The 23099-nt window shown below is 44.8% G+C and overlaps 1 protein-coding gene across 1 annotated transcript; it reads right to left on the minus strand.

Moving 5' to 3' along the window:
- Positions 1 to 6484: 6484 nt before the first annotated feature.
- Positions 6485 to 22728, minus strand: LOC131362849 (aconitate hydratase, mitochondrial-like). The gene is made up of 17 exons (XM_058405145.1): positions 22679 to 22728; positions 21671 to 21813; positions 21156 to 21414; positions 18288 to 18380; positions 17972 to 18130; positions 17470 to 17620; positions 17204 to 17308; positions 17009 to 17100; positions 9816 to 9921; positions 9252 to 9409; positions 9032 to 9105; positions 8740 to 8851; positions 8088 to 8366; positions 7623 to 7814; positions 7347 to 7479; positions 7064 to 7185; positions 6485 to 6899 (listed from the first exon to the last, which is right to left on the minus strand). Exons 1-17 carry the CDS (start codon positions 22712 to 22714, stop codon positions 6765 to 6767), a joined length of 2349 nt encoding a protein of 782 aa, XP_058261128.1. The 5' UTR covers positions 22715 to 22728; the 3' UTR covers positions 6485 to 6764.
- Positions 22729 to 23099: the final 371 nt, after the last annotated feature.

Below are 23099 nucleotides of genomic sequence, written 5' to 3' on the forward strand. Positions count from 1 at the left end.
CATCTCTTTATCTTCTCATCCCTTCCCTTCTATTCCCATACCTTCTCTTCTCATCCCTTCCCTTCTATTCCCATCTCTTCTCATCCCTTCCCTTCTATTCCCATCTCTTCTCTTCCCTTCCCTTCTATTCCCATCTCTTCTCATCCCTTCCCTTCTATTCCCATCTCTTCTCATCCCTTCCCTTCTATTCCCATCTCTTCATCTGTTCATCCATTCCCTTCTCATCCCTTCCCTTCTATTCCCATACCTTCTCTTCTCATTCCTTCCCTTCTATTCCCATCTCTTTATCTTTTCATCCCTTCCCTTCTATTCCCATCCTTTCCCTTCTCTTCTCATCCCTTCCCTTCTATTCCCATCTCTTCTCATCCCTTCCCTTCTATTCCCATCTCTTCTCTTCCCTTCCCTTCTATTCCCATCTCTTCTCATCCCTTCCCTTCTATTCCCATCTCTTCTCATCCCTTCCCTTCTATTCCCATCTCTTCATCTGTTCATCCATTCCCTTCTCATCCCTTCCCTTCTATTCCCATCTCTTCTCATCCCTTCCCTTCTATTCCCATCTCTTCATCTGTTCATCCATTCCCTTCTCATCCCTTCCCTTCTATTCCCATACCTTCTCTTCTCATTCCTTCCCTTCTATTCCCATCTCTTTATCTTTTCATCCCTTCCCTTCTATTCCCATCCTTTCCCTTCTCTTCTCATCCCTTCCCTTCTATTCCCATCTCTTCTCATCCCTTCCCTTCTATTCCCATCTCTTCATCTGTTCATCCATTCCCTTCTCATCCCTTCCCTTCTATTCCCATACCTTCTCTTCTCATTCCTTCCCTTCTATTCCCATCTCTTTATCTTTTCATCCCTTCCCTTCTATTCCCATCCTTTCCCTTCTCTTCTCATCCCTTCCCTTCTATTCCCATCTCTTCTCTTCCCTTCCCTTCTATTCCCATCTCTTCTCATCCCTTCCCTTCTATTCCCATCTCTTCTCATCCCTTCCCTTCTATTCCCATCTCTTCATCTGTTCATCCATTCCCTTCTCATCCCTTCCCTTCTATTCCCATACCTTCTCTTCTCATTCCTTCCCTTCTATTCCCATCTCTTTATCTTTTCATCCCTTCCCTTCTATTCCCATCCTTTCCCTTCTCTTCTCATCCCTTCCCTTCTATTCCCATCTCTTCTCTTCCCTTCCCTTCTATTCCCATCTCTTCTCATCCCTTCCCTTCTATTCCCATCTCTTCTCATCCCTTCCCTTCTATTCCCATCTCTTCATCTGTTCATCCATTCCCTTCTCATCCCTTCCCTTCTATTCCCATACCTTCTCTTCTCATTCCTTCCCTTCTATTCCCATCTCTTTATCTTTTCATCCCTTCCCTTCTATTCCCATCCTTTCCCTTCTCTTCTCTTCTCATCCCTTCCCTTCTATTCCCATCTCTTCTCATCCCTTCCCTTCTATTCCCATCTCTTCTCTTCTCATCCCTTCCCTTCTATTCCCATCTCTTTATCTTTTCATCCCTTCCCTTCTATTCCCATCTCTTCTCTTCTCATCCCTTCCCTTCTATTCCCATCTCTTCTCTTCCCTTCCCTTCTATTCCCATCTCTTCTCTTCCCTTCTATTCCCATCTCCTCATCCCTTCCCTTCTATTCCCATCTCTTCTCTTCCCTTCCCTTCTATTCCCATCTCTTCATCTGTTCATCCATTCCCTTCTCATCCCTTCCCTTCTATTCCCATACCTTCTCTTCTCATTCCTTCCCTTCTATTCCCATCTCTTTATCTTTTCATCCCTTCCCTTCTATTCCCATCCTTTCCCTTCTCTTCTCTTCTCATCCCTTCCCTTCTATTCCCATCTCTTCTCATCCCTTCCCTTCTATTCCCATACCTTCTCTTCTCATTCCTTCCCTTCTATTCCCATCTCTTTATCTTTTCATCCCTTCCCTTCTATTCCCATCCTTTCCCTTCTCTTCTCTTCTCATCCCTTCCCTTCCCTTCTCTTCTCTTCTCATCCCTTCCCTTCTCTTCCCTTCCCTTCTATTCCCATCTCTTCTCATCCCTTCCCTTCTATTCCCATCTCTTCTCATCCCTTCCCTTCTATTCCCATCTCTTCTCATCCCTTCCCTTCTATTCCCATCTCTTCTCATCCCTTCCCTTCTATTCCCATCTCTTCTCTTCCCTTCTATTCCCATCTCTTCTCATCCCTTCCCTTCTATTCCCATCTCTTCTCATCCCTTCCCTTCTATTCCCATCTCTTCTCATCCCTTCCCTTCTATTCCCATCTCTTCTCATCCCTTCCCTTCTATTCCCATCTCTTCTCTTCCCTTCCCTTCTATTCCCATCTCTTCTCATCCCTTCCCTTCTATTCCCATCTCTTCTCTTCCCATCTCTTCTCATCCCTTCCCTTCTATTCCCATCTCTTCTCATCCCTTCCCTTCTATTCCCATCTCTTCTCTTCCCTTCCCTTCTATTCCCATCTCTTCTCTTCCCATCTCTTCTCATCCCTTCCCTTCTATTCCCATCTCTTCTCATCCCTTCCCTTCTATTCCCATCTCTTCTCTTCCCTTCCCTTCTATTCCCATCTCTTCTCTTCCCTTCCCTTCTATTCCCATCTCTTCTCTTCCCTTCCCTTCTATTCCCATCTCTTCTCTTCCCTTCCCTTCTATTCCCATCTCTTCTCTTCCCTTCCCTTCTATTCCCATCTCTTCTCTTCCCTTCCCTTCTATTCCCATCTCTTCTCATCCCTTCCCTTCTATTCCCATCTCTTCTCTTCCCTTCCCTTCTATTCCCATCTCTTCTCTTCCCTTCCCATCTCTTCTCTTCCCTTCCCTTCTATTCCCATCTCTTCTCATCCCTTCTCTTCTATTCCCATCTCTTTATCTTTTCATCCCTTCCCTTCTATTCCCATCTCTTCTCTTCCCTTCCCTTCTATTCCCATCTCTTCTCTTCCCTTCCCTTCTATTCCCATCTCTTCTCATCCCTTCCCTTCTATTCCCATCTCTTCTCATCCCTTCCCTTCTATTCCCATCTCTTCTCTTCCCTTCCCTTCTCTTCTCTTCCCTTCCCTTCTATTCCCATCTCTTTATCTTTTCATCCCTTCCCTTCTATTCCCATCTCTTCCCTTCCCTTCCCTTCTATTCCCATACCTTCTCTTCTCATCCCTTCCCTTCTATTCCCTTCTCTTTATCTTTTCATCCCTTCTTTTCTCTTCTCATCCCTTCACTTCTATTCCCATCTCTTCCCTTCCCTTCCCACTAGATGTTGCAGTGTGTCTGTGTGGATTTGTGTTCATTCAGCTACAAGATCATCAGCGAGATCAGACCCTGATGTAGGGATGTTGATGAGACTCCAGTTCCAGTTCATCCCAGTGGGGGTTGCATCAGAGTCAGGGCTCTGTACAGGACACTCCAGTTCATCAACCTTCTCCTCCACACCATGTCTTCATGGAGCTGCTTTGCACAGGGGCATCATCATGCTCAGACTTCACTGTATACGCGGCTCTTAGTTTTGGGGGAAATTGTAAAGCTACAGCATACAAAGACATTCTAAACAATTGTGTTGTGCTTCAGACTTAACAGAAACACATATAGGGGTGTGATGGTCAGGGGTGCATATACTTTTGGTCACTCACTCCTTGTTTTTTTTTACCATAAACACACATATACCCAAGTTAATGTTTATTTGCTCATCTTGTTTATAAAAATGTAAAATCTAAGAAAAATTACATGAAACAGTCAGAAACATCCCATCAGCCTACATGAGATTTTATTTATCATTCATGGAAACACTTTATTTTAATCTGTACCAGGGATACAGGGATGTCCTACAAAATAACACAAACCAGCATTTAAACTCAGAAGAGGAAGACGAGGCGGATGTGAACAGATTAATGAATTATAAATAACACGTCCGTGCAGAACGGCAGAGTCGCGAGCACTCAGGGGCGTACGGTAACCTTTCAGACAGCTGCTTAGAGAAAAATGCCGTGTCACTGACCGGCGTTTCCACCACAGAGATGCTGAGAAGTTTCCACGGCTGCTGAAACGCTGTACGGTCGGGATGAGAGGTTCGGGCTTTCAGCAAACAGCGACTGCACGAAGGCACTTGAGACGGTAACAGAGAATATAACATCATGATGTCAGGATCTAACACGAAAGCCTTAATGCAACCAGGAGTGTTTATAACACTTGTTTATAACAGCTTACCTCCAGAAAGGAAATACGACCCATAAACCAATCCAGACTCTGTTTAAGTGCTCACTTTAAGGCAGGCCATTACGATCTGGCAGCATCCTATCTCCGACCAATCGATGAGTTCGAGACTAGTTGATAAGTACGATGCTCACAAGACCAAAAGTACAAATGATTAGAGACATTTTAAATGTCAGTAAGTGCAAACCTGCAGCTCAAGTCGAGAGAAGAAAACGAAGCTAGGGGAATAAACGCTACTCAAGTCAACCTTCACCTCCACATCATGGAGCTCAGGGGCTTTGTGCACAGGGACATGGTCATGCTCAGACAGTGCTGTGTGTGGGGTACGAAGCTCGGTATATAAAATCCTCAAGGATTACTGACAACTTTTCGTAGCTAAAATGCTGGATTTTTCAGGAAATCTACGCCTCGACCCGAATCCCGGAGGATCTGAATAACAGGGACGGACGGCGTCCATCCGATCACTGAGCCACGGAGAACAAGCCTGTCTCTCAGCAAAAACTCATAATGGAGGACAAGATGTGAAAGGAGGAGTGTATCTAAGGAGGAGTGTGTGTGTGAGAGTGTTTGAGGAAGTGTGTGTGAGAGAGTTTAAGAGAGTGTGTGTGAGAGAATGTGTGAGAGTGTGTGTGTGAGAGTTTAAGAGAGTGTGTGTAAGAGAATGTGTGTGAGAGTGTTTGAGAGTGTGTGTGTGAGAGAGTGTGTGTAAGAGAATGTGTGTGAGAGTGTTTGAGAGTGTGTGTGTGAGAGAGTGTGTGTAAGAGAATGTGTGTGAGAGTGTTTGAGAGTGTGTGTGTGAGAGAGTGTGTGTAAGAGAATGTGTGTGAGAGTGTTTGAGAGTGTGTGTGTGAGAGAGTGTGTGTAAGAGAATGTGTGTGAGAGTGTTTGAGAGTGTGTGTGAGAGAGTGTGTGTAAGAGAATGTGTGAGAGTGTTTGAGAGTGTGTGTGTGAGAGAGTGTGTGTAAGAGAATGTGTGAGAGTGTTTGAGTGTGTGTGTGTGAGAGAGTGTGTGAGAGAGTGTGTAAGAGAATGTGTGTGAGAGTGTTTGAGAGTGTGTGTGTGAGAGAGTGTGTGTAAGAGAATGTGTGTGAGAGTGTTTGAGAGTGTGTGTGTGAGAGAGTGTGTGTAAGAGAATGTGTGAGAGTGTTTGAGAGTGTGTGTGTGAGAGAGTGTGTGTAAGAGAATGTGTGAGTGTTTGAGTGTGTGTGTGTGAGAGAGTGTGTAAGAGAATGTGTGTGAGAGTGTTTGAGAGTGTGTGTGTGAGAGAGTGTGTGTAAGAGAATGTGTGAGAGTGTTTGAGAGTGTGTGTGTGAGAGAGTGTGTGTAAGAGAATGTGTGAGAGTGTTTGAGTGTGTGTGTGTGAGAGAGTGTGTAAGAGAATGTGTGTGAGAGTGTTTGAGAGTGTGTGTGTGAGAGAGTGTGTGTAAGAGAATGTGTGTGAGAGTGTTTGAGTGTGTGTGTGTTGTTTTGCATCTTGATGAGAACTAAATGTCACCACAAGGACATGAACAGCTGACAGGTCTGACCCTGTGGGGAATTCCCTGAACTGCTTTTCTCTTCAAATAAACAAACTTTAGCATCAGAATAAAAAATAAATAAAGGTTAAAACATTCTGGATTACACATGAGGACTCGGGAGGATCGATGAGGACTCGGGAGGATCGATGAGGACTCGGGAGGATCGATGAGGACTCGGGAGGATCGATGAGGACTCGGGAGGATCGATGAGGACTCGGGAGGATCGATGAGGACTCGGGAGGATCGATGAGGATCGATGAGGACTCGGGAGGATCGATGAGGACTCGGGAGGATCCTTTTAGAATACTTACTCGTTTCTATAGCAACAACTGACACAGGGACTTGGGTTTTTATGGAAGGAGTCTCCAGTGTCAGAGCTTTGTAACAGTTTTACACAATAGACGAGTTTACAACTCTAAGTTATTTTTGTAGAATGTGCTTTAAACTCTCTTTACGTAACAGTTTCCTAAATAGCTGTGTGTGTGTGTGTGTGTGTGTGTGTGTGTGGTAACACACAGGCTATAGTGACACAATGATGACAGTGTTTTCACTATGGAGTGTGGATAAGGTACATTTGTGCAAAATGTTAATGCAAAGGGTGTGTGTGTGTGTGTGTGTGTGTGTGTGTGTGTGTGTAAGCTGATCTTTTCACATAGAGCGTTTCTTCATTTGGAGATGAGATTATGATCATCTGATGATTGTGTGTGTGTGTGTGTGTGTGTATGTGTTTACTGTGCGCGTTCAATCATACAGCGACATGTCTTTCCGCGTATGTGTGTGTGTGTGTGTGTGTGTGTGCAACGCCGCCACATCAATAAAATGAAAGTTCCGCCAAAAATCAAAGAGTTGTCACAAAACTACACAGCTACTGTAGCTAATAATTAAAAGCAGCTAATGGCCACCAGTTTAGCGCTGTGCAAAGCAAACCCCAAGCGACACCAAACACCCCGGCCGAGTGGACCGTGTTCAGATTAAAAGGGACGTCATGTCAGTTTGGGCAGAAAAAAAAGACCTTGTCATTTGCCCGCCCCCCTGTTTGGAGACTCCGCCTCCCAGTCAGCACTGGATCTCCTTCATCCGGTTGAGGGCGGAGCCAGCCTGGAACCACTCGATCTGTGTCTCGTTAAAGGTGTGGTTCAACTGGATGTTCTCCGTGCTGCCGTCTGAGTGCTTCAACACTGCGGTGAGAGGCTAGAGAGAGAGAGAGAGAGAGAGAAAATCAGTACAAAAATGACACATCTCATATGATGTTCTACACTCACACCTGATTCTCTCTCTCAACCACATGGAACATCTGTAACAGCTGAGAGAGAGAAGCAGATGTGGAGAGGAAGTGCAGGAAGAAGGTGACTGACTTTGCCGGGGGTGAAAGACTGCAGTCTGACGATGGAGATCTTATCATCAGGGTGGATCTTGTCGTAGTCCCGAGGGTCTGAGAACGTCAGGGGCAACAAGCCCTGCTTCTTCAGATTAGTCTCTGCAGAGCCACAGAGAGAGAGAGAGAGAGAGAGAGACAGTGAGAGAGAGAGAGAGAGAGAGAGAGAGAGAGAGAGAGAGAGAGAGACATTATGTGAAGCATCCATTATAGAAGCGAGTTACTATAGAAATGGTAATGCACACACACACACACACACACACCGTGGATCCTGGCAAAGCTCTTGACGATGATGGCTCTTCCTCCGAGGTGTCGGGGCTCCAGAGCCGCATGCTCCCTACTGGAGCCTTCGCCGTAATTCTCATCTCCCACAACCACCCACTGCACACCGTTCGCCTGCACACACACACATACACACACACACAAGCACACACACACACAGTGACTGAGGCGAATAAAACCAAGCGTATTAGCTTAATCAGTGTGAATAATGAGCATTAACGCGCTAGGGTGATGTGAGAGACATCGTCAGTGTTGACCTTATAGAAGCGAGCGACGTCGGGCACGCCGCCGTACTCTCCCGTCAGCTGGTTCTTGATCTTATTGACCGCATCGTTCTCGAAGTTGACCGCTCCGATCAGGAGGTTGTTGGAGATGTTGTCGAGGTGACCGCGGAACTTCAACCACGGACCAGCGGCGCTGATGTGGTCTGTAGTACATTTACCTTTCACCTGGAAACAGAGAGAGAAAGAGAGAGAGAGAGAGAAAGAAACAGAGAGTGTGTGGATTCATTCCAGTTCATAGACTCTAGTGAAAAGTGGAGAAATGAAACTGAATGTTTTTAATGTAGATATTTATAAAAAAGTTCATGTTCAGACGTTTCCTTTAGGTCTAAATGATCCACAACACTTTCACAGTAAAAGAGAACCTCAGCTCATTTTTCTGCCCCAGTGATTCCAAAAAGTGGAAGTCCCTGAAAGTCTGATTCTCTCTCTCTCTCTCACCTTGATCAGCACCTGCAGGTCCTCCAGGTCTTCCCCTTCCCATTTCTGGAAGGGTTCAAGCAGCTGCAGTCGGTTGCTCTGCGGGTTCACATCCACCCGGACGCTATGTCCGTCTGCAGGAGGGTGCTGGTAGGTGTCCTCACCCGGGTCGAAGTCTCGTGCCGGCAGCTCGTCTCCTGTAGGGGGCAGCAGCGTAAACTTCTCTCCGTTAGCAGACGTTAGGTAATCTGTCTCAGGGTTGAAGTTTAGAGTGCCAGCTATCGCCAGAGCTGTAACGATCTGAGAGAGAGAGAGGGAGGGAGGGAGGGAGGGAGAGAGAGATATACAGGACTTGTGTTATTGCTATGTCTCTTATTCTTCCAAATGTTGGCCATTTTAATTGAATAGTGAATACGTAGAAAAAAAAATTCTGTGCTACTAAATTAAAGAAATAATGTTGACGTTGACTTTTGCACACAAATAAAACAAAATATTGGTGAAACCATGACAACTAACAGCACACTCGAGTCAGAAACACTCTGAAGACCACCAGGAGGCAGGCTGAGTAACAAAAATAATCTTAGATTATATTAATGATGTCTGGCTGATTAAATAAGCATTGTTCAGATTGTGTGTGTGTGTGTGTGTGTGTGTGTGCTTTGCATGGGAGCACCTCAGGTGAAGTGACGAAGGCGTGTGTGGCCGGGTTTGCGTCGTTTCTAGCCGTGAAGTTTCTGTTGAAGGAGGTAACGATGGTGTTCTTCTCACCTTTCTTCACATCACGCCTGTGAAATGCGCGCACACACACACACACACACACACACACACAATAAGAAAATCACCTTTCTTCACATCAAGCCTGAACAATGAATACACACACACAATAAGAAAAAAACACATTTTTCCTTGTAGAAAAATTTAAATAGACTGGTCAATTTTATCCATGGAGTTATTAACACTCTTACCGGTCCCACTGCCCGATACACGGCCCACACGCGTTAGCCAGAACCACACCCCCCACGTCCCTCAGGATCTGAGCCTGCACAGGTCACAAGCACATAAACACAGGTTGTACAGTCAGCTCTCAAAATTACTGGCACTGCCTAAGAAAGTTAATATGTCTTAATCATCAGTGACATGCTGTATTGGAACTGGATATGAAGTGCGAGCGTGCGAGGTGCGTACATATCCGTCCCTCTCGATGGTGGCTCTGATCTGCTCTGACCCCGGGGTGACCGTGAACTGGGATTTACACTTCAGGCCGTGATCCAGCGCCTGCTTGGCCAGAGAGGCGGCTCGGCCCATGTCCTCATAGCTGGAGTTAGTGCAACTTCCGATCAGACCTACATCGACACCACAGAACACGTTAATCAGGGCGTGGTGTGTAAAATTTCTTAACAGGCTACAGCAGGATGACATCATCAAGGAGCGCCGCCCGAACATGAATACCACCCCAAACCCAGTGCAAATCATATGCTGTCGTAATAAACATTAGTTACTGTTACAGCTGCAATTAACAATAACAAGAACGTGCATGTGAGGATGCATGAGACTGCATATTGTGAGAGAGTGTGCGAGAGTGCCTGTGAGTGTGTGCGAGAGTGCCTGTGAGTGTGTGCGAGAGTGCATGATAGTAGATGTGTGGGTGTGTGTGTGAGTGAGTGCCTATTACTATTCTATGAGTACTGTGTGTGTGTGTATGTGTACACGAGTGTGTGTGAAAGTGTGTGTGCGAGAGCTCAGACTGACCCACTTTGACCTGGAGCGGCCAGCCGTTCTTCTGAGCTACAGCTCCGAGCTCGGACACCGGGTGAGCCAGGTCAGGAGTGAACGGGCCGTTAATGTGCGGCTTCAGCTGACCACAGAGGAGACACACAGACGTGTTTTATTCACTACACTCACTACTACTGCTATCACACTGCCATCCATTATACTGCCATCCATTATACTGCCATCCATTATACTGCCATCACACTGCCATCATACTGCCATCATACTGCCATCCATTATACTGCCATCATACTGCCATCCATTATACTGCCATCATACTGCCATCCATTATACTGCCATCATACTGCCATCATTCTGCCATCATACTGCCATCCATTATACTGCCATCATACTGCCATCCATTATACTGCCATCATACTGCCATCATACTGCCATCCATTATACTGCCATCATACTGCCATCCATCATACTGCCATCCATTATACTGCCATCATACTGCCATCCATTATACTGCCATCATACTGCCATCCATTATACTGCCATCACACTGCCATCATACTGCCATCCATTATACTGCCATCACACTGCCATCATACTGCCATCCATTATACTGCCATCATACTGCCATCCATTATACTGCCATCATACTGCCATCCATTATACTGCCATCATACTGCCATCATACTGCCATCCATTATACTGCCATCATACTGCCATCCATCATACTGCCATCCATTATACTGCCATCATACTGCCATCATACTGCCATCCATTATACTGCCATCATACTGCCATCCATTATACTGCCATCATACTGCCATCATACTGCCATCCATTATACTGCCATCATACTGCCATCCATCATACTGCCATCCATTATACTGCCATCATACTGCCATCATACTGCCATCCATTATACTGCCATCATACTGCCATCATACTGCCATCATACTGCCATCCATTATACTGCCATCATACTGCCATCCATCATACTGCCATCCATTATACTGCCATCATACTGCCATCCATTATACTGCCATCATACTGCCATCCATTATACTGCCATCATACTGCCATCATACTGCCATCCATTATACTGCCATCATACTGCCATCCATTATACTGCCATCATACTGCCATCCATCATACTGCCATCCATTATACTGCCATCATACTGCCATCCATCATACTGCCATTATACTGCCATCCATTATACTGCCATTATACTGCCATCATACTGCCATCCATCATACTGCCATCATACTGCCATCCATCATACTGCCATCATACTGCCATCCATCATACTGCCATCATACTGCCATCCATCATACTGCCATCCATCATACTGCCATCCATTATACTGCCATCATACTGCCATCATACTGCCATCCATCATACTGCCATCCATCATACTGCCATCCATCATACTGCCATCCATTATACTGCCATCATACTGCCATCCATCATACTGCCATCATACTGCCATCCATCATACTGCCATCATACTGCCATCCATCATACTGACATCCATCATACTGACATCATACTGCCATCCATCATACTGACATCATACTGTCATCATACTGCCATCCATCATACAGTCATCATACTGCCATCCATTATACTGCCATCATACTGCCATCCATTATACTGCCATCATACTGCCATCCATCATACTGCCATCATACTGCCATCCATCATCCTGTCATCCATCATACTGACATCATACCGCCATCCATCATACTGCCATCATACTGCCATCCACCATACTGCCATCATACTGCCATCCATTATACTGCCATCATACTGCCATCCATCATACTGCCATCCATTATACTGCCATCCATCATCCTGTCATCCATCATACTGACATCATACTGCCATCATACTGACATCATACCGCCATCCATCATACTGCCATCATACTGCCATCCATCATACTGACATCCATCATACTGACATCCATCATACTGACATCCATCATACTGTCATCATACTGCCATCCATCATACTGCCATCATACTGCCATCCATCATCCTGTCATCATACTGCCATCCATCATACTGCCATCATACTGCCATCCATCATCCTGTCATCTATCATACTGCCATCCATCATCCTGTCATCTATCATACTGACATCATACTGCCATCCATCATACTGACATCATACTGCCATCCATCATACTGACATCATACTGCCATCCATCATACTGACATCATACTGCCATCCATCATACTGCCATCATACTGCCATCCATTATACTGCCATCATACTGCCATCCATTATACTGCCATCATACTGCCATCCATTATACTGCCATCATACTGCCATCCATTATACTGCCATCATACTGCCATCCATTATACTGCCATCATACTGCCATCCATCATACTGCCATCATACTGCCATCCATCATACTGCCATCATACTGCCATCCATCATACTGACATCCATCATACTGTCATCATACTGCCATCCATCATACTGCCATCATACTGCCATCCATCATCCTGTCATCTATCATACTGACATCATACTGCCATCCATCATACTGACATCATACTGCCATCCATCATACTGACATCATACTGCCATCCATCATACTGCCATCCATCATACTGCCATCCATCATACTGCCATCCATTATACTGCCATCCATTATACTGCCATCCATTATACTGCCATCATACTGCCATCCATTATACTGCCATCATACTGCCATCCATTATACTGCCATCACACTGCCATCATACTGCCATCCATTATACTGCCATCACACTGCCATCATACTGCCATCCATTATACTGCCATCATACTGCCATCCATTATACTGCCATCATACTGCCATCATACTGCCATCCATTATACTGCCATCATACTGCCATCCATCATACTGCCATCCATTATACTGCCATCATACTGCCATCATACTGCCATCCATTATACTGCCATCATACTGCCATCCATTATACTGCCATCATACTGCCATCATACTGCCATCCATTATACTGCCATCATACTGCCATCCATCATACTGCCATCCATTATACTGCCATCATACTGCCATCATACTGCCATCCATTATACTGCCATCATACTGCCATCCATTATACTGCCATCATACTGCCATCATACTGCCATCCATTATACTGCCATCATACTGCCATCCATCATACTGCCATCCATTATACTGCCATCATACTGCCATCATACTGCCATCCATTATACTGCCATCATACTGCCATCCATTATACTGCCATCATACTGCCATCATACTGCCATCCATTATACTGCCATCATACTGCCATCCATCATACTGCCATCCATTATACTGCCATCCATTATACTGCCATCATACTGCCATCCATTATACTGCCATCATACTGCCATCCATTATACTGCCATCATACTGCCATCCATCATACTGCCATCCATTATACTGCCATCATACTGCCATCCATCATACTGCCATCCATTATACTGCCATCATACTGCCATCCATCATACTGCCATCCATTATACTGCCATTATACTGCCATCCATTATACTGCCATTATACTGCCATCCATTATACTGCCATCATACTGCCATCCATCATACTGCCATCATACTGCCATCCATCATACTGCCATCATACTGCCATCCATCATACTGCCATCATACTGCCATCCATCATACTGCCATCCATCATACTGCCATCCATTATACTGCCATCATACTGCCATCATACTGCCATCCATCATACTGCCATCCATCATACTGCCATCCATTATACTGCCATCATACTGCCATCCATCATACTGCCATCATACTGCCATCATACTGCCATCCATCATACTGACATCATACTGCCATCCATCATACTGACATCATACTGTCATCATACTGCCATCCATCATACAGTCATCATACTGCCATCCATTATACTGCCATCATACTGCCATCCATTATACTGCCATCATACTGCCATCCATCATACTGCCATCATACTGCCATCCATCATCCTGTCATCCATCATACTGACATCATACCGCCATCCATCATACTGCCATCATACTGCCATCCACCATACTGCCATCATACTGCCATCCATTATACTGCCATCATACTGCCATCCATCATACTGCCATCCATTATACTGCCATCCATCATCCTGTCATCCATCATACTGACATCATACTGCCATCATACTGACATCATACCGCCATCCATCATACTGCCATCATACTGCCATCCATCATACTGCCATCCATCATACTGACATCCATCATACTGTCATCATACTGCCATCCATCATACTGCCATCATACTGCCATCCATCATCCTGTCATCATACTGCCATCCATCATACTGCCATCATACTGCCATCCATCATCCTGTCATCTATCATACTGACATCATACTGCCATCCATCATACTGACATCATACTGCCATCCATCATACTGACATCATACTGCCATCCATCATACTGCCATCATACTGCCATCCATTATACTGCCATCATACTGCCATCCATTATACTGCCATCATACTGCCATCCATTATACTGCCATCATACTGCCATCCATTATACTGCCATCAATTATACTGCCATCATACTGCCATCCATCATACTGCCATCATACTGCCATCCATCATACTGCCATCCATCATACTGACATCCATCATACTGACATCCATCATACTGTCATCATACTGCCATCCATCATACTGCCATCATACTGCCATCCATCATCCTGTCATCTATCATACTGACATCATACTGCCATCCATCATACTGACATCATACTGCCATCCATCATACTGACATCATACTGCCATCCATCATACTGCCATCATACTGCCATCCATCATACTGTCATCATACTGCCATCCATCATACTGCCATCCATCATACTGCCATCATACTGCCATCCATCATACTGCCATCATACTGCCATCCATCATCCTGTCATCTATCATACTGACATCATACTGCCATCCATCATACTGACATCATACTGCCATCCATCATACTGTCATCATACTGCCATCCATCATACTGCCATCCATCATACTGCCATCATACTGCCATCCATCATACTGCCATCCATCATACTGCCATCCATCATCCTGTCATCTATCATACTGACATCATACTGCCATCCATCATACTGACATCATACTGCCATCCATCATACTGACATCATACTGCCATCCATCATACTGACATCCATTATACTGCCATCCATTATACTGCCATCCATCATACTGCCATCCATTATACTGCCATCATACTGCCATCCATCATACTGCCATCATACTGCCATCCATCATACTGCTATCATACTGCCATCCATCATACTGCCATCATACTGCCATCCATTATACTGCCATCATACTGCCATCCATTATACTGCCATCATACTGCCATCCATCATACTGCCATCATACTGCCATCCATTATACTGCCATTATACTGCCATCATACTGCCATCCATCATACTGCCATCCATCATACTGCCATCCATCATACTGCCATTATACTGCCATCATACTGCCATCCATCATACTGCCATCATACTGCCATCCATTATACTGCCATCATACTGCCATCCATCATACTGCCATCATACTGCCATCCATCATACTGCCATCCATCATACTGTCATCCATCATACTGTCATCCATCATACTGCCATTATACTGCCATCATACTGCCATCCATCATACTGCCATTATACTGCCATCCATTATACTGCCATCCATTATACTGCCATCATACTGCCATCCATTATACTGCCATCATACTGCCATCCATTATACTGCCATCATACTGCCATCCATTATACTGCCATCCATTATACTGCCATCATACTGCCATCCATCATACTGCCATCATACTGCCATCCATTATACTGCCATCCATCATACTGCCATCCATCATACTGCCATCCATCATACTGCCATCCATCATACTGCCATCATACTGCCATCCATCATACTGCCATTATACTGCCATCATACTGCCATCCATCATACTGCCATCATACTGCCATCCATCATACTGCCATCATACTGCCATCCATCATACTGCCATCATACTGCCATCCATTATACTGCCATCATACTGCCATCCATTATACTGCCATCATACTGCCATCCATTATACTGCCATCATACTGCCATCCATCATACTGCCATCATACTGCCATCCATCATACTGCCATCATACTGCCATCCATCATACTGCCATCATACTGCCATCCATCATACTGCCATCATACTGCCATCCATCATACTGCCATCCATTATACTGCCATCATACTGCCATCCATCATACTGCCATCCATTATACTGCCATCATACTGCCATCCATCATACTGCCATCATACTGCCTTCATACTGCCATCATACTGCCGTCCACCATACTGCCATCATATTGCCATCCATTATTCTACCATCATACTGCCATCCATCATCCTGTCATCATACTGCCATCCATTATACTGCCATCATACTGCCATCCATTATACTGCCATCATACTGCCATCCATCATACTGCCATCCATTATACTGCCATCCATCATACTGCCATCCATTATACTGCCATCCATTATACTGCCATCCATCATACTGCCATCCATTATACTGCCATCATACTGCCATCCATCATACTGCCATCCATTATACTGCCATCATACTGCCTTCATACTGCCATCATACTGCCGTCCACCATACTGCCATCATACTGCCATCCATCATCCTGTCATCATACTGCCATCCATCATACTGCCATCATACTGCCATCCATCATACTGCTATCCATCATCCTGTCATCATACTGCCATCCATCATACTGCCATCCACCATACTGCCATCCATCATCCTGTCATCATACTGCCATCCATCATACTGCCATCCACCATACTGCCATCCATCATACTGCCATCCATCATACTGCCATCATACTGCCATCCATCATCCTGCCATCCATCATACTGACATCATACTGCCATCCATCATACTGCCATCCATCATACTGCCATCCATCATACTGCCATCCATCATACTGTCATCATACTGCCATCCATCATACACTGCCATCCATTATACTGCCATCATACTGCCATCCATTATACTGCCATCATACTGCCATCCATCATCCTGTCATCACCCTGCCATCCATCATCCTGCTATTACCCCATCAGATTATCCCCTGCTTCACCTCACTCAGGTTGATCTCGATGAGCTGATCGTAATGGCAGTCAGGATCAGGAACTAAACACTCCTTGTATTCATCCGCCAGCTCTGCGATCTCTGAAACAATCAGAAGTGTGTCTGAGCATTTAATAAAAAGAACAGTTTAAAGAACACAGACGGACAACAGAGCTGGAGCCATAAAGCTAGAGCCTTTGTGTACCTTTACGCCCGGTTTTCTCCAGGTAGGTCCTCATGCGGTGGTTGTAGGGGAACACGGATGTAGTGGCTCCGATCTCGGCACCCATGTTACAGATAGTGGCCATGCCTGACACACACATACACACACACACACTTTATTATATCTTATAGAAATCAAACAGGAACATTACTGATAAACTGAAGGGTAAATACAGGAGACAGAATGTACCCGAAAAGAGAGAGTAAAAGAAAGAGAGCGAGAATGTGTGTGTGTGTGTGTGTGTGTACCTGTAGAGGAGATGGAGTCGACCCCTGGTCCGTGGTACTCCACTATAGCTCCTGTGCCTCCTTTTACAGTCAGAATACCTGCTACTTTCAGAATGATGTCTTTAGGAGATGTCCAGCCAGAAAGAGTGCCGGTCAACTTCACCCCAATCACCTACACCCCAGAGAGAGAGAGAGAGATTTAGGAAGTATTTGACAGAGATGGAGACAGTTTATCGAAAAAGTGTGAGAAGAAAGGAATGCAAAAGAAAAAAGAGAATGCAAGAGAGCGAAAGAATGAGAATGAGAGAAAAAGAAAGCAAGAAAAGAGAAAGCAAGACCTAAAGAAAGAGAAAAATGAGACAAAGGAAGAGACAATCAGAGAGAGTGAAATAAGAGAAAGAAAGCAAGAGCAAAAGATCAAGCGAGAGACAGAAAGAAAAAAGAAAGAGAAGAAAGAGCGACTGATAAAGAAAGTCATGAGAGAGAAAGAGCTGTAGGCGCAGATCGTTTTTCCTGAACTCACGTTGGGGCACTTTAACTCCCACGGAATCCCTGCCATGACATCCACTGCGTCGGCTCCGCCCACTCCGATGCAGATGCCCCCGAGCCCGCCTCCGTTGGGGGTGTGAGAGTCCGTGCCGATCAGCATCACCCCCGGGTACGCGTAGTTTTCCAGAATGATCTATGAGCCAAAGCAGATGAGCATGTTAAACCCAGCCACTGTGTGTGTGTGTGTGTGTGTGTGTGTATGTGTGTGTATGTGTGTGTGTGTGTAACTGAAGCTGAACGTGTATTTAAACAGGTCTGAGTGTGTGAGCTCGAGTTAAAGCTCTGTGTACCTGATGAATGATTCCTGATCCCGGTTTCCAAAAGCCGACGCCGTACTTGGCTGCAGCTGTAGCCAGGAAGTTATAGACTTCCTGATTCACTTCCTGTCATCCAGAAAGAAAACAATTAACTGTTTAAATAATATGCTTCACTTACAATTCACATCAAACACCAGACAGAAGAAAAAACAGGATCGTGGGATGAATGTTGGTGCTTTATCCAACCATCCATCTGTTTAATCATCCATTACTCCATTCATCCATCCCTTCATCCATCCATACATCACTCCCTACATTCATCCATCCCTCCATCCATGCATCCAGCCATCGTTCTGTCCATCCATCGCTCCCATCCATAGCTCCATCCATCCAGCCAGCGCTTCATCCATCCATCCCATCCATCCATCCATCAGTCACTCCATCCATGCATCATTCTGTCCATCCATCGTTCTGTCCATCCATTGCTCCATCCATCCAGCCAGCACTTCATCTATCATTCCATGCATCCATCAGTCCATCCAGCCAGCCATTTCTCTATCCAGACATCCATTACTCCATCCATCCAGACATCAATCTGTCCATCGTTCTATCCATCCAACGCTCCATCCGTCCAGCAACCCAGAAATACATCCAGCCAGCACTTCATCCATCTAGTCATACATAGCTCTACCCTCTCCCTCCCTCCATTTACTCATACATTTTTCCATCCAACTATCCATCCATTATCCCATGCATCCATCAGTCCATCCAGCCATCCATCCATTACTCCATCCATCCACCCATCCATTGCTCCATCCATCCTGAAATCCATCAAGCCATTTCTCCATCCATCCAAAAATACATCCATCCATCATTCCATGTATCCATAACACTCCATCCATTGCTACATCTATTCACCCAGACATTCACTGCTCCATCACTCCATCCATCCCATGTATGTGTATTATAAGTATTACAGTAAAATGAGCCTGTAATTGAGAGTGAAAGCTCCATAATACAGATTTAAAGCCTGAGAGATGGCACTAATTTCTCAGGGGGAAGATCTACATTTCCAGTTGCTCTAAAATGTGAATAAAACAGCATGGATTAAGAGAATGGGACGAAAATCAGGGGTAATGAACAGAGCTGGACCTGTGTGTCACCCTTCCAACACTTTAAATCCCAGCTACAGTGTGTAAAAACTGAAAGATGACACATTATGGTGTCATGCTGTTTTAGGAAAATAATCCACATCAGGGTGGTGTGATGAAGCGGAGATCCTATGACGGTGCTGAGGTCTGGTCCTGAAGTGTTTCGTTCCTCACTAACATATTTAATAGCTTCTTATCAAGCGGACATTGACATACTGAAGAGTTTACTTTTGGAAACGATTCTGCAAATTCATCCTATTTTTCCCCCTTTCTTTTCTCTCTCTGTTTCCTGTTCTGTTCTTCTGTATCTCTGTACCATTAACCTCACTTCTCTCAGCAGGTCTTACAGCTCATTGCATCAGTGGAGTGAAAGCTCCAGCTCTCCCAGCTCTTTAAAAACACCGGATATTCCCTCCGAGACTCCTGAGCGGCTTCGGATTCACCGGCTGAAACCCTCACACACTCCATGACCCCGATTTGGACCGGTTACACGATCTGAAATTCACACCTGCCAGGAACTTCTCAAACATCTCCATCATGTAGACGATCACACGATCCCCAGCTTTAAAACATCACCAGTGTCACCGTCTTCAATTCTAATTATATTATAGAAATATCACATTATTGTTATTATTACTCGTGTATTCATGACTGGAGGATCTGTGATGGGTTCCTGCTACAACAAGAGAAATATAAGAAGTGCCATGTTCTGTGTCATTAACTACAGCCTAGTGAGTTTTTTTTTTCCATTTTAAACAAATTATACTGCTATCAAATGAAATGAAATTTAAATGGACCGTTACATAAGTTATTGGTCGTGCTGAAAAATGTCACGGTTTCTCCATGTCTGAAAACAGCTTTATCTCTGGCACTGGAGACTCCTTCCACATCTCCTTACAGCAAACTTCCCCGTCTGAACCCTTTCAACACCCCCTGACCAATCAGAATCCAGAATTCTACAGCGCCATGGAGTAACGTGACAATAAAAATGATGAAATACTGACTATAAGACTGTAAAGGTAACAGTTACACTGGCTTCTGAAAGTGTTTTTTACCCATTTTGTAGTGTTATACACCACATTGCCAAAAGTTTTGGGACGTCTGTCTTTACCTGCACATGAATGTAGTATGGAGTTGTCCCGCCCTTTACAGCTATAACAGCTTCAACTCTTCTGGGAAGGCTTTCCACAAGGTTTAGGAGTGTGTTTATGGGAATTTTTGACCATTCCTCTAGAAGTACATTTGTGAGGTCAGGCACTGATGTTGGATGAGAAGGTCTGGCTCACAGTCTCCGCTCTAATTCATCCCAAAGGTGTTCTATGGGGTTGAGGTCAGGACTCTGTGCAGGCCAGTCAAGTTCCTCCACACCAAACTCACTCAGCCATGTCTTTATGGACCTTGCTTTGGTCACTGGTGTGCAGTCATGTTGGAACAGGAAGGGGTCATCCCCAAACTGTTCCCACAAAGAGCATGAAATTGTCCAAAATGTCTTGGTATGAAGCTGAAGCATTAAGAGTTCCTTTCACTGGAACTAAGGGGACTGTAATTGCATTCAAGTGTACCATGATTGTGAATATTTATGGAAAACTCCTTTAAGAAGGTTCCAGAAGACTCCATATGGTTCATATTTAGCAGAGAGAAATCTGATTTGTGGTTTTTAGAGAGTAGAGTGACAGAAAGAATAAAGTCATCATTGCTGTGTGAAGGCAGATGAAACGTCCTGTAGGTGTATAAATTTGCCATAGCCCACCTTGGCCCTCTGCAGGTCCTGTGCTCCACCGGTCTGCGCCTCGATCAGGTGATCACAGTGGATGGTGGAGGGAACGGCCACTCTGGGAAGACCGCTGCTGATGAACTGAAGCATGGCCATCTGCGCCGTGGCGTCCTGCATGGCCACGCGGTCCGGACGCAAACGCAGGTACGTACGGCCTCTCGCGATCTCCTGACCAGCCGGGTCGTCCAGGTGTCCGTACACGATCTTCTCCGATAGAGTCAGGGGGCGGTTCAGTCTGAGAGAGAGAGAGAGAGAGAGCATATATTAAGACAGAGAGCTTTAATATGAGATGATTCTGCTGACTCTAAGGGAACCATCCAAGCAATGTTTCAAGGAAATTGTACTTTTACATGATTTCCAAGATCATAGGAACTATTATGGATTTAACAGCAGACAAAAATTACACACAACAGTGTGAGCGCAGGGCGTTAGGACACTGTGTGTGTGTGTGATTGTGTGGTCCATGTTGCTGTAACTCTCGGGTCACTGACCTTTTCCGCACCATGCTGATGTTACTCAGCAGTGTGTTGTAGCTGACGGAGGAGCCGGGCTCAAATCGACTCATCGCCACTTTTGATTTGGAGCCGAGGGTGGAGGAGACATGAAGCTGTCTTGCTGTGTCACCTAGGACCAGCTACACACACACACACACACACACAAACAATTAGACAGTAAGGGGACTTTCTCAACACTTACTAAACTATATACAAGCACTTATTTTATTAAGAGAGTGAGAGAGAGAGAGAGAGAGAGAGAGAGAGAGAGAGAGAGACAAAGAGAGACAGAGAAAGAGAGAGAGAGACAGAACGTATCAACCTGCCACAAGCTGAGGGACAGTGAGTGACCCACCCAAAAACACACACACACACACACACACACAGAGACAGAGAGAGAGAGAGAGAGAGAGAGAGAGAGAGAGAGCCCTGTTTGTCTTATGTATGTTCCTATGTTTCTGTGTTCCTGGAAACTCAATGTTCTCAGTAATGTGTTTGTGTGTGTGAGAGAGAGAGAGAGAGAGAGAGAGAGAGAGAGAGAGAGATACGCATTATGATAGACTTATAGGCATTATAACTTATGATATAAGACTGAATTTATTTCAGGGAAAGGGAAATTTCAGATAAATATTAAAACGCCGTCATATGCAGGAACTCCTAGACTGTTGCTAACGGCAACGGTCTGACAATCCCGCCTCCTGCCCTGCGATTGGCTCTCTGCTTTCGAGTAACGACTGTCAGCCAATCACAGGCTGGAACTGTAATACTATTAGAGAGAAAACCAGAGACTTTACCGGAATACGGGTGGAAACTGAACACGGTGGCGTGACCCGAGAAGCTGCGCAGCAAGCCTCCGAGGAAAAATATATTCATTTTCCAACCCCAAAAAATATTTTAAGTGAATTCCAACAGCTGGCATTATTTCCAGCGATCTTGCTTTGCGCTGCTAGTTCATGCCAATGCTGGAGAAGGAATTGTTAAATAGGGTTTAAAGCCGAAACTTACCCGTAATCGACTAACAGTCATACAGTAGGACGCCATTTTGTTTGATGATAAAGACGTCGCTGAATTATGGCGTCATTTTGGCGACTTTTTTTATTTCAGATTTCTGTTAATTAACAAACAAAGCGATCTTGATCTTTAGCTCATTACTTATAATGATAATTATTTATGTTACACATTTACATCTAGATAACTGAATTATTGAACATTCAACAACTGCTCTCAACAATAATGCAGTAATAAATACAAACTGACAGACAGACAGAGACAGACAGATAGATAGATAGATAGATAGATAGATAGATAGATAGATAGATAGATAGATAGATAGATAGATAGATACAACTTACATCTTGAGCTTTCTAGGAAAAGGTATTCTCCTTTCTCTTTTTCCCTGTAGAAAGTCCAGCAATTTTTCTTAATG

The sequence above is a fragment of the Hemibagrus wyckioides genome, linkage group LG12, assembly GCF_019097595.1.
Source record: "Hemibagrus wyckioides isolate EC202008001 linkage group LG12, SWU_Hwy_1.0, whole genome shotgun sequence".
Taxonomy (NCBI): Eukaryota; Metazoa; Chordata; class Actinopteri; order Siluriformes; family Bagridae; genus Hemibagrus; species Hemibagrus wyckioides.

What these genes read in the sequence shown, in the direction of transcription:
- LOC131362849 (XM_058405145.1), bottom strand. Translation starts at nt 22,714, where the DNA reads ATGGCGTCCTACTGTATGACTGTTAGTCGATTACGG. An exon ending in CCTTCGTCACTTCACCTGAG is followed by an intron (nt 8,367 to 8,739) that starts GTGCTCCCATGC and finishes TCTCTCTCTCAG; the next exon opens with ATCGTTACAGCTCTGGCGAT. An exon ending in GAGCTTTGCCAGGATCCACG is followed by an intron (nt 7,186 to 7,346) that starts GTGTGTGTGTGT and finishes GTGGCTCTGCAG; the next exon opens with AGACTAATCTGAAGAAGCAG.